Genomic DNA, 12,392 nt, shown 5'->3' with positions numbered 1-12,392 from the left:
TACTTTAAACGCGAGTAAAACTTAAAAATACATAAACATAGTTAGATTTTATCACATGTTTATTTACCTTACATTGCATTTATTAAATAGATTCAAATTTATTACAAAAGAAAAATTGGAAAATATATTTTGAATTTTAAAATGTCGTTCGTTAAATAAAACGAGGGACAACTAATTTCTAATCATTTAGTATTACATTATTCTACAATTGTTTAAAAAGAAAATTTTGACGTATACACAAAACTAAATTAAAAATAATTTAAATTATTAAACTTAATAATTAATACACTTAAATAAGTTTCTTTAATTTCTTTGTATAAAATTAATTATTTTTAATAGAGAAAATAAAGTATTTAAAACGTTTGTAAATTAATCGGTTAAAAATTCCATTCAATAATTCAGCATGGAATAGTATAGGGTCGACATCGTTCCTTTTCATGTTCACTAATTAAACAACCGCTTTAAAGATGGTATTTTTTTTAAATTTAATATTCCTTTATATCTTGTGACAAGATGTAAAGGAATATTAAATTGTCACAATAAACCACCAATAATCTGCCAGTATTGCTTTCCCTGATTAAGTTATCACACCGTGACGTCAAGCACATTATGGAATAATATTGTCCCTTGTCAATAATATCTGTAATTATTATAAGTACATAAAAATTTACTTCAGAGAAGTAAAAAAATTTTAATATTACTTTAAAATTGAATTTTAACAGGAGTTTATGACTGCAACAGAAAGTTACGGTAATTGTGTCAAGAAAAATATAAATAAAAGAGCGTAATCTTGTGCTGAAATAAAAAATTTGTTATAGTAATGTCTTTATAGAAATTAAACGTAATTCTAAGAAAAAAAATCTTAAAAAATATCTTATCGTAAATTACCAACAAAAAACTAAATCACGCAAAGGTATATATATATATCAGGAAATCATTCTTTTCTTCCGTATTATAAATATTGCGTACTCGTTGCGAAGTACACTCGTAAATCATACAATTATGTAAATCATACAATATTTATGTAAACTCTATTATGTAATCTTTAATAAAAAAAAAAAATGAATATGTAAAATTGATTTTAGTTTTGATTCATTGTTCAGAAATCATATCTATAAATCACGAAACTATACATAGCACCGTACTTACGCTACATCAAAGCTAAAAGTCGTAATAATACAAAAAAAAAAAATATATATATATATATCTACAAAAGAAATCTTTTTTATGAGTTAAAGGAAGGTATTACTTGAACAGCAACCAAAGTTAGTCAGAGCGTCGCGTTAATCAATACACAAAAAGGAAGAGACAGAGTGAGAAAGCGTGGTCGCGTGTTCGGTGCTAGTGCTTGGTTTACTGCTTGTACACAGTAGGATAAAATTACTCGTCCGTCAATCGGCACGCTGAACTTAGAAAAAGAAGGGTTGAATTAGCGTAGACTAATACAGCTTAAAGGACCAAAGGGCAATAAAAAAAAGGAAAATGATTATTTTCCTTTTAGTTAATATGAAAGAAATAATTCATATTAAGTATGGTAAATTATTTTTTATTTTTTATTTTTAATTTAAAAAAACGTTATTAGTTTAAAAACTTTTCTTTTAAAAAATAAAATTTTTCTTATCTATAAATCCTAAACTAATATTAGAAAGTTAATTATTGAACAAATAAAAAGAAAATGAAATCCAAAATCATACAACTGCAAGAATTAATAAGTTAAATTTAAAAGTTTAACTTCAATTCCCTCCTCCAGACTGAAATATCTTACAACAATCAGAACAAGTTACCCATCGTAACTGTTGCAGCTACCCATTACTGTTGAGCTACCCATCGTTACTGTTACATAATTATGTTTTCCAAAGAATGCAACACATTATCAAATATAAATGGCAAAATAACGTTAACAATAATTGCCTCAGTTTTGGTTCTAGCAAATGAAAATTTTGGGTCATATACCTTTTTAACCAGTTTAGATGTGTAGTCTGACGTTTTGAAACTGAGTTCATGCCTAGCAGTGTGGTATGAAAATATCTTCTTAGCAGCACACTCCTGATCGCTGTTACTGTTATTCCCATCTATGGCTTTAAAAAAAATCTCTTATGTTTACTGAAGCAGTAGCATTAATAGCACTCCTATGTTTAGCTGTTTTAAACATGGTCTTCAATATCACCCTTTCCTTTATGTGCAACAGAAAATTCTCCAGTACATAGTATGTACAATAAACACAGTCATTGCTATTGTCATTACACAATTTCAAAAATTTGCATTCCTGTTGCAGGTTAACATTAAACACACATTTTCTTTTGCCCATTGCTAAGCAATGAGACAAAAAACGAAAATGATCAAAATGAAAGAAAATGTAGACGAATTACTTCACACACAAAAACAACATAAACACATTGCCCATGTGTTGCCAAATAACTTAGGTAAAAAGTTCTAGCAAGAACAGTAGCCATGCCTCCTTCAAAATTGACATCAGTGCTTGCTCCAAAATGAGCTGAGAGATGCGTGCCTGTAAGATGATTAAAAAAGTGATGTCAAGCATATAGGTGTAAAATTAAAAAAATCCTCGTCAGTCATAAAATTCTCAAACCCTGGATATTTTTGCAACCCCAGATAGCACTAAAAAACACCAGGACTATCTAGGCTAATCCCGAAAATATCGTAAGCTTAAGTAATAAGGTTTCATTGAGAGCTTTTCAATGATATATCATAAGTGGTAATTATTTTCATTGATTCCAGAGTTACAACCAAATAAAATTTTAATTAATGACATATTTGGATCTGATTGTAAAAACATTTTTATGACAAATAATAATTCAATAGTAACAATAATAAAAAAAATATGAAAAAATATCAGAAGTTATTGAAAAAAATAAAATTTTATGTACTTTTTATTTAAAAAAATTTTTTTTAATGTAATTTAAAAGGTGTACAAGGAAGTCATGTGATGCCACATCAGATATTTATATACAGTATATAGAAGATTAAACTGCAACAGAAATTAAAGAGCTATGATCCACACCCAATCAAAGACACAAAAAGCACATTCAAGAATAAAAGTAAAAACAGAATCAGACTTTATGAATTACCTTGAATACAGAACACATTCATACATACACACAAGAGTGTGCACTTTCATATATAAAGACATATATATATTTATATTTATATTATATTATTTATATATACATTAAGATATTGCCAAACCATGCTAATTTTACACATAAAACAAAAAATCAACTCAACACAGTCAAAATGAAATTTAATGGTTTACAAAGTCACATTGAATGAACAATTTTTTTTAATATATATATATATAAACTATTTAACCACACAATAAAGACATTTACTGACCAGCTCGATTTATTTTTAAGGCATCCCATTATAACTGTACCATTACATAACTCTACTAGTAAGACTCTTGAAAAAATCTTCTGAAAGCACAGTTTCAGAAATTTACACTGTGAAACATTATATTATATATACTAAATTATCTAAATAACATTATCCTGACAATATGTTTATATAATATTTTACAGAGTTTAAAACATCCTAACCTTGTAAACTTGTTGGAAGTATTTCGACGAAAAAGAAAATTACATTTGGTTTTTGAGTTCTGTGATCACACTGTACTACATGAATTAGAACGACATCCAGCTGGCTGCCCACAAGATCTTGTCAAACAAATTGTTTGGCAAACTCTACAAGGAGTCGCTTACTGTCATCAACATAACTGTATTCATCGTGATATAAAACCAGAAAATATTTTACTGACAGCGCAGGGTGTGGTCAAATTATGTGATTTTGGATTTGCACGTATTATGAGTAAGTTAAAAATTTTTTTTTTTAATATTTTTAATAAAAATAAATTAAATTAAATGTAATATGAAATCGTATTATGTTGGAACTTTAATAATTTTTTGTACTTAATAAATAAATCCTTTATTTTTAATTGAAATTCTTTCTGCAGTTGAAATTTCTAAAACGCACTGCATTCAAACAATACAAATCAGAATAAAAATGTATACTTCTGAGAAAGGGTGATTTATATTTGATTGAGAATGCTTTCTATACTAATTTGATTGATCCTGGACAACATCATTTTACAATCTGATAGAACATTTTATTTTACATCCTACTGAATTTGGAACTTCTCAAACGATTATGTATTAAAAAATAGAACCACATGAAGTAAAAGAAGGATACAACCTCATTAGTAAATATGAAACTTGACAAACTTATTTATTAAATTCCTGATTAAGCAGTTCTGGATGGATTATTTTTTTGAAGAAATGATTGCATGCAGTTAAAATGTTAAGGCTAATAATTTTGTCAATGAATGAAAAAATCTAACAATTTATTTCACATATTAACAGACTTAATAAAATCTTATTAATATGAAAATAGCTCTTAAAATTTGTATTAAAATGTAAACAAAAAATGATTCTCAAATATATATAAACATATTTTTTTTTTTTTCACTCTATCATTCTTAGATCCTGGAGAAAATTATACTGATTATGTTGCAACAAGGTGGTATCGAGCTCCAGAACTATTAGTTGGTGACACATTATATGGCCCACCAGTAGATGTCTGGGCTATAGGTAAGATACTATTTACTTATTTATTGTAGACATCTAATAGCAAACAAGTTACAATCAGTAGAAATTATATAAAATTTCAGTCAATTTATAAGGAATTAAACACAGAAACAACACAATTAGCCAATATGCAACAACTAAACCAGTAATTGGAATATATAAATATATATACTATGTTAATTTAGTAAAATCAATTCTTTTTTATTGTTGTCCACATCTTCCTCTGTACTAATTATATTAAAAACTAAAAGAAAAACTCAGTAATTCACCACAGTTCAGAATCTAATAACAATTCTTACCTTATTATTACTTCTTCATTTGAACATCAAAATCGCTTTTGAGGATTTTCCCACATTTTCAGTTGATCAAAAAATTAAAACTTTAAAGTTACACATTAAATAATTACACATTAAGAAATTAAAATTATCGAATAGATAGTGTAAAATATGCAGTCAAATTTAAAATTAAATATTAAAAACATTCTTAATAACATCACATTTTTTCAATTTTTTTTAAATCTGTTTAAAATTTCCTATACATGCTCATGGTCAACCACTATAAACAGCACTGTCTAGTACAGACAGCACTGCATGTAACATGTAATAAAAACACAACTAGGCAATTGAATGTTATATTTTAAACTATCATTATACAGTAGGAACGCAATAATGCAGCACTCGATAGTCAAGCACCCATCAGAAATCAGTTTTTCACTTGTTTGAGGAGTTTAGCGATTGACACGTGCCGGAGTAGTCTGACGCGTTCGGGCGACATCGGAACGGTTCGGCGTCTCGGCAGTCACAATTGTCTGCCTCACTGTACGAGTGAACTCTCGCCGGGATTAGCCAGTCGCCACCTTGGCTTCATATTAGTATCGCTACTATTCTTCGTTCACGTAAACCTACAGTTACAGTACTTACATTTGCATCAGTACTGTGCGGTTTTCTGTTATAGTTACAGTATCTAATATAACATTGTACTGTAACAAATTTTAGCTTTGTGAAGGACTGTCAAATAGACTACAACACAGTGAAAAGTTCATTCGTACTGAATAGACATTCATCAGACATTTATATTAGGCCTGTAGATAGTGATTCAGATTGAACTATACCAAATCCTTGGTAACAATTTTTATCTGATTAAAATTAAATTTTTCTCGATTTGTTCAAAGCCATGGTGCGTTTTAATTTCATAATAGGCCTACAAAAAATGATTTATATTGAGCTTCGGTAAAACTTTGAGCTTTAAACTGATTTAACTGTGCAGTATACTATGTATTTAATTTTTAATACAATTTTGTTTTTACAGTACAATATTATACTTATAATTTTTTTATATGGTGATATCTTCTGTTTGCTTAATAAATAATAATTATTCATTTGTGCGTGTTAAAACTGTAGTTTTTATTTATATCCCCTTGTTTAAACCAGGGTTTTAAAAATGACCTTAATAATCTGCCATCGACAGATCTCCGAGCATGCCGGATTATCACAGTCCTACTGTACTATATTCTTACCTACATCCACACACATTTGCACTTCATATTACATCTTATCTCCACAAGCCTATCTAAACTATCATACTTCATTAATCATTGTATAATATCCTAATTGCACTATTCTCGTATTTTTTATTTTTTTATTTACTCAACTAGACCATCATCATTTATATGATTTATCTTACTTCCCAATTCATTAATAAATGATATTAAAAAATGTAGCAGAGTGAAAATGGAATGAAATAAAAATAACTACAATACTAGTTTTTTTTAAATACTGGTAAGGTAGATTTATGAAATTTTGAAATAAGATTAACTAATTTGAGAGAGAGGTGATTTTTATTCCAGTTCATGCAGTGAAAATACATTAAAAGAAGTTATGCAATTTATGAACCCTACAATATTTAGCCTTATACAATGATGAACCTAGAATTACACCATTACACAAATGATAATTAAAAATTGGCTAATAATATCTAGTAAGCCATGATAATTAAATTCATTGACTAGTACGGTGAAATAACATACATTTAAAAAATATAAAAATTATAAATAATTTTAAAATTACACATATGCAGAAAGTGTTCTTTAGAGGGCTTTTGAAGTTTATCATACAGCTCCTTCTTCTCTCCATTATCCTGCGCTGTCATTAGTGAAGAAGAAGCTCCAAAAGATTCTCTGGAAGAACAATCTCTATATAATTTGATAGTCAGAGTTTTTATTAACTTTAAAATTATAGTTAAGATTCATTAAAAATCACTCATTAATGATTAATGCATCACTATTATGAGTACAGTTAGTGATACAAATCATAATTTCTTTACATTACTCTATTTACAAATTACAATGTAATTATATCTATAATTAATTTCATTATTAATTCATCAATTATCAGTTAAAAAGGCAATAGGAAATCTAATGACTCCCACGAATCCTAGCATGGATTAATGTTATTCTTTTATAATGACTTTATTTATATATATTTACACACACACAGAGTTTATCACAAAGTTCTACCAAGACTTCCATAACCTATTCTACTCATGAAAATAATGGAGAAAGTTCATATAAACAACATATGTCCTAAAATGCTTCGTTTGCTAGTTACTGCTAGTGAAAGATTTTGCTTGGAATTCAGTTACCTCAGTGAATTGAGGTTAGACTGAAATTTTTAGGATGTTAATCAAGGGACAGAATTAATGGTTTCTTATGTTTATTGACTGAAAAATCAAATAAAATAGGTCCCAGAAACATATCTGCTGTGCTTTTTAAGAAATCTTGGAGTGAAAACCAATAAATTGAGGTAAAAATCCCTGTTTTTTTAAGTTTGATGTACAATAACTTTGTTAAATGAGTAATAAACACATAAAACTTTTAAACAAAATTTGTAGGGAATTTAATTCTGAACAAAATGGTGTAAGAGTTGAATAAAACGAGGAAAACTTAGAAAAATTTGACTTTATTTAGAAACAGTACATTACTACATTTGTCAGAAAATTACTTATTTAATGTAAACAAAAATCAAATTTGTAAAAACAAAATTTAGTGTCAAAAATTGCTGTTAAAATTTTTTTTTAATTGGAAATTACATAACAATTGTAAAATAAAGATAAATAAATAAAAATTACTTAGATAATTTTTTTATAAATGAAAATAAATTATTTGAAAAATTATTATTTCAAAGTTGGCAATAAAATAACAACAGTTGATTAACAATGTACAATACTGTATTAGTGTTTAAATCATTCTGTAAGGTACACTAAGTATACTGGGTACTGTGAACTGTGCTGTCGTTAGCAAAGGTTTTCTATGAATTTTAGTTTGAACGTGATCGGTTTTCCGTTGAACTAATGCTGTACTTATTTACAACAGAAGAATATCCTTATATCGTATTAATTTTGGGTGTGTGTAATTGTAATTCTACAGCTGCTGCAGTAATATGAAATACATTTTCTGAATCGCAGGATTCTAGATCTCAAAACAATTAGCACGAGTTTTCGCAATCTTTAGGAAACAGGTTCACTACCTATCAGCTACAAACAACCTGTCCAACATGAAGCTATTATTGATGCAGTCCAGGCATCAGTACAAGACGTTCTTCTACGCAGATTGGAGTTTAGCATTCGATAGTATGGAGGAAACTTAAACAAAACAAGTTTTATCCTTATTATAAACAGCCAATTCAACATCTATGCCCAGGAGACCATCCGCTTCACTTGGAGTTCTGATGAAATATGAAATTCTGGTATTAAATTTTGTATTCTGGTAGAATACAAAATGACAAATATGTTTTGTTTACAGACGAGGAAAATTTCACTCGAGATAGCATCAATAACTTATGCAATGGGCAGAAGTAAATCCTCATGAAATGATGGAAGAAAATTTTCAACACCAATTTAGTGTTAATATATGGTGCGGCCTTCTTTGTAATCAGCTGTTTAGACCATTCATATTGCCTGGCCATTTAAATGCTGAGGTCTACTTACACTTTCTTCAAGAAGAATTGCCACAGCTGCTTGAAGATGTTCTTCTAACGCTGAGACATAAAGTATACTTCCAGCAAGAAGGCACGCCCGCCTCCCCATTTCTCTTGTGCCGTTTCCACTCACTTAATTCATCATTTCCCTTAGAAATGGAGGTTCACATTCCTGGTCACCAAGATCGCCTGAACTAACACCTTTAGAGTTTTGCGTCTAGGGATGCATGAAAAATATTGTATACAAAACAAAAATACATTCTCGTGAAGAATTAATTATCTCATAAATGAAGTATATGGATGCAGCTCAGAAACTTAAGGGAACAGCCCTGAAGAACTAAAAAGGGCAACAGCAATGCAGAAGCATGTCAAGAAATGGCGAGCTCATTTTTGAACATTTATTATAAACTGATACATTTAATGCACTTTGGTCCATGGTACTGTTTCTAAATAAAATTTGAATTTTTCTAATTTTTCTTTGTTTTATTCAACTTATCTTAGACTATTTTCTTCAGAATTAAATTCTCTACAAGTTTTGTTTAAAGGTTTCATGTGTTTATTAACCATTTAACAAATTTATACGTCAAACATAAAAAACAGGATTTTTTACCCTAATTTATTGATTTTCACCCCACATTTCTAAAAACTACTTATTTTATTCTATATTTTAGGTCAAAACCATAAGAAATCACTAATTATCTGCAAAATCCAGAGTATGAATATGTTTAGAAAATGTGTTATTCTATTGTCCATCTTCAAAATTAAATCATTAATCAGAGTTATAAATTAATTATAAATACTGTAATAAATACTATAATTATAAATAATTAATAGTATACATACTGCAAAACATAATAATAATATAGCATAGAATATTTTACATGATTACACAGTACTCTAAAACAAACTATAAATAAAAATAAATTCTAGCATTAATTTTATATGTTTGACAATAACCATAAAGGGAGAAACTGCAATACAAAATAAAAGTTTAAATTGTTTATGTATTGCAGGATGTGTTTTTGCTGAATTGATAAGAGGCGAAGCATTATGGCCAGGAAAATCGGATGTAGACCAGCTTTATCTCATACGTAAAACAATGGGTAAGAGAAAACTAAATATAAATGGATCTGTTAAAATCTTATAGCATGTTTTCTATTTATTGAAGTTTTAGGAAAATTTTCCAGCAACAATAAACCCTTCACTTAATTTAGGTATAGCCTATTTGAGTATTACTGATTAAATGCCCTCTATAAATGGATTGAAATGTTATTTAAGCTAGAAAACAAAAATTTTAATAGAATTTTCATCACTGTAATATGACTAGAAAAATATTACAAATTTACTAAAATAAAAAATTTTAGAACTAAACCTTCTGTTACATATTTATTCATATTTTCTGGATAATACTTTCTCAGAGAATTAAAAAAAAAAAATATGGGTAATTTGCAAACAATCTGCAACTTCATCTAGCATTAATTGTCAATCTTACAGAACCATACCAAGTATGTATTCAGTGTCATCACCACTACTTGTATGGCATCAGGAGCCTTCTTCATAAAACTACAATTACTGTATAATTTTTTAATCCGTTCATAAAGACTGTTGAGACAAAACACTTTTATCGAACTGTGTTAAAAGTCTTCAATCTATTTTGGTACCTGATACACACCTTTTAATCACAAAAACCGAATCACTGACTGCTACTATTTCTTTTATAAATATAAAATGCAGCCAGAGCTCAAATTTCCTAATAATGTCTAACCTTCATATCAACAAGTATATGAAATTTTCAATTAACAATGTTTTAAGTATACAACTCATACCTTCAAATATAATTGGATTGTTGTTAATTTTTTATTTACAAAGCTAATGCATACAAATATCACAAAGAATCTCAGTGAAATAAAAATCATAATTCTTTAACCATAATTTTTTGTATCACTCAATATAAAAAAATTCAATTAAAAATCCCAACAGTAATCTAATTAAAAATTAAATGGCATTAGACTGATACTCTTGAAACAATCCAGGTATTGCAGTAACATTAGATTGCAAGGGATGCAGTTTACTATCTTACCCAAACCTAATATTATAAAAATTACTTGTTATATACATCATATATGCTCATCAATTCCATATCTAAATAGTTCATAATCTTAAAAAAAAAAAAAACTAGATCATGTTATAGTGCATATAGCAGTTTTATAAATGTTCAGTTTATAATCTCCGACTGCCTTTAAAATTTTTTAGCTGCCACATCCTGTTAAAGAAAAATTTTAAATTATGATTCCAGACTGTAAAACATTTACTTCATTTTTGCATATCATCCACTTTTCCCCCTCACAATCATATTCTACTGTTTACATAGCTCTTACACTGAAATTGTCAATTTTACAAAAAAAAAAAAAAAAAAAAAAAACTATATAGTCATTATTAAACACAACTTTAATGATAAATTAAAAATAAATATATGTTCTTTGTTTAACAGGAGATTTAACACCTCGACACATGCAAATTTTTAAGATGAATGAATTTTTTGCTGGAATAACACTGCCAACACCGGATTCAGAAGAACCACTAGAAGAAAAACTACCAAAGCAAGTACAAAGTGATCCAAACGTATTGGACTTTCTTAAAGTAAGTAAAACTGACTTTATCAACAAAAAAGAATATTTTATAAATCTGTGGAAATTAGTTATGAAAAAAATAGCTAAAACACATAAATGGATACAAAAAGTAACACTAACTCATTCTTACACAAAATTAAAAAATATATATAAGAGAAATTAAAAAAAAAATACAATATACTAATACAAATAAACAAAGATTCAGACAATAGCTCATATACTGTAGCTTTAAGAATAAAACAAAAGACAAACCATACCATATCATACAATTTGAAAGTTACAATAAGCACATAAAAGCATTTCACAAACATAGAGTCTGCAAAAAATAAAGTAATAACATTAGCTGAAATCGCAACAAAAAAAAGCAGCAATAGCACTGAATATTTTATGAATTATGCGAGAACAATTAAGTTAACAAATGAATGAATGACTGAATTACAATGTAAGTTATATTAATAATATTCATCTGAATTAAATTCAGTTCTTTTTTCACTAAAAATGGTGATTATATAAATGCTAGAATAATAGTAATAATATAATATGAATGCACCAAAAATATCCTTAATAATACACTCAAACCAAAATCAAAATTCTATTAAATCAAGAAAATTATTAATTAAAATAATTAATTAATTAATAAACTAATTATTAATTAATTTAGTTAAAGGTAAACATTAGCCAGAAACGTACAGATTTTCAGAGTACAAGGTACCACATACGTTCAATTAGCAAATAGACATAGACCCTACAAAAAGCATCAAGTTTCTACTCACTCCATAAGTTATGAAAAATACACCACTTCAGAGTCAACATGTTGTCTTAAATTGAGTGTAACTCAATAACGACTTGACTAATTTTTATCAAATTTTCACATGCATAACTTTAGATACACCACTACAGCATATCTAAATTTCAATTAAATTTATCTACTAGTTTTGAAGATTTTTGAACCTTAAAATTTTATGCATGGATGGTATTTTCATATCCTTATACCTCAAAAGAAAATTTTCACCCTCCAAAAAAGAAAAGTAATTACTTTTGAAGAAAAGTAATACTTTCCTTCAAAAACTATATACATTAACTATGGTAATGAGAACAATAGTTTTCGAAGACAATAGTTGTTCGTCTTTGTGCTATACAAGATTCGACAAAAGTTGTAACGAGTCAAGCAAGGACTTGGGAAATTT

General features: G+C 27.8%; 2 protein-coding genes across 2 annotated transcripts in view; one reads left to right on the top strand and one right to left on the bottom strand.

Annotated features, from left to right (window-relative positions):
- Positions 1–12,392, bottom strand: part of LOC142324884 (molecular chaperone MKKS-like) — a 268,322-nt gene that overhangs the window by 210,876 nt on the left and 45,054 nt on the right. Inside the window, exons 4-5 of the transcript XR_012756419.1 lie at positions 4,901–6,777; positions 3,355–3,434 (exon numbers count right to left, since the gene is read on the bottom strand). The gene's annotated coding sequence lies outside the window, so the exon portion shown is untranslated. The remainder of the gene's footprint in view (positions 1–3,354; positions 3,435–4,900; positions 6,778–12,392) is intronic.
- LOC142324885 (cyclin-dependent kinase-like 4) overlaps positions 1–12,392 on the top strand; it is an 87,504-nt gene that overhangs the window by 69,020 nt on the left and 6,092 nt on the right. The window contains exons 3-6 of the mRNA XM_075365968.1: positions 3,540–3,825; positions 4,497–4,604; positions 9,589–9,678; positions 11,067–11,215. Coding sequence (XP_075222083.1) covers positions 3,540–3,825; positions 4,497–4,604; positions 9,589–9,678; positions 11,067–11,215 — 633 coding nt within the window. The remainder of the gene's footprint in view (positions 1–3,539; positions 3,826–4,496; positions 4,605–9,588; positions 9,679–11,066; positions 11,216–12,392) is intronic.

The sequence above is a fragment of the Lycorma delicatula genome, chromosome 5 (genome assembly GCF_047948215.1).
Source record: "Lycorma delicatula isolate Av1 chromosome 5, ASM4794821v1, whole genome shotgun sequence".
Classification (NCBI taxonomy): domain Eukaryota; kingdom Metazoa; phylum Arthropoda; class Insecta; order Hemiptera; family Fulgoridae; genus Lycorma; species Lycorma delicatula.
The sequence above is the reverse complement of the archived record's forward strand: the minus strand, read 5'-3'. Positions and strand labels throughout refer to the sequence as shown.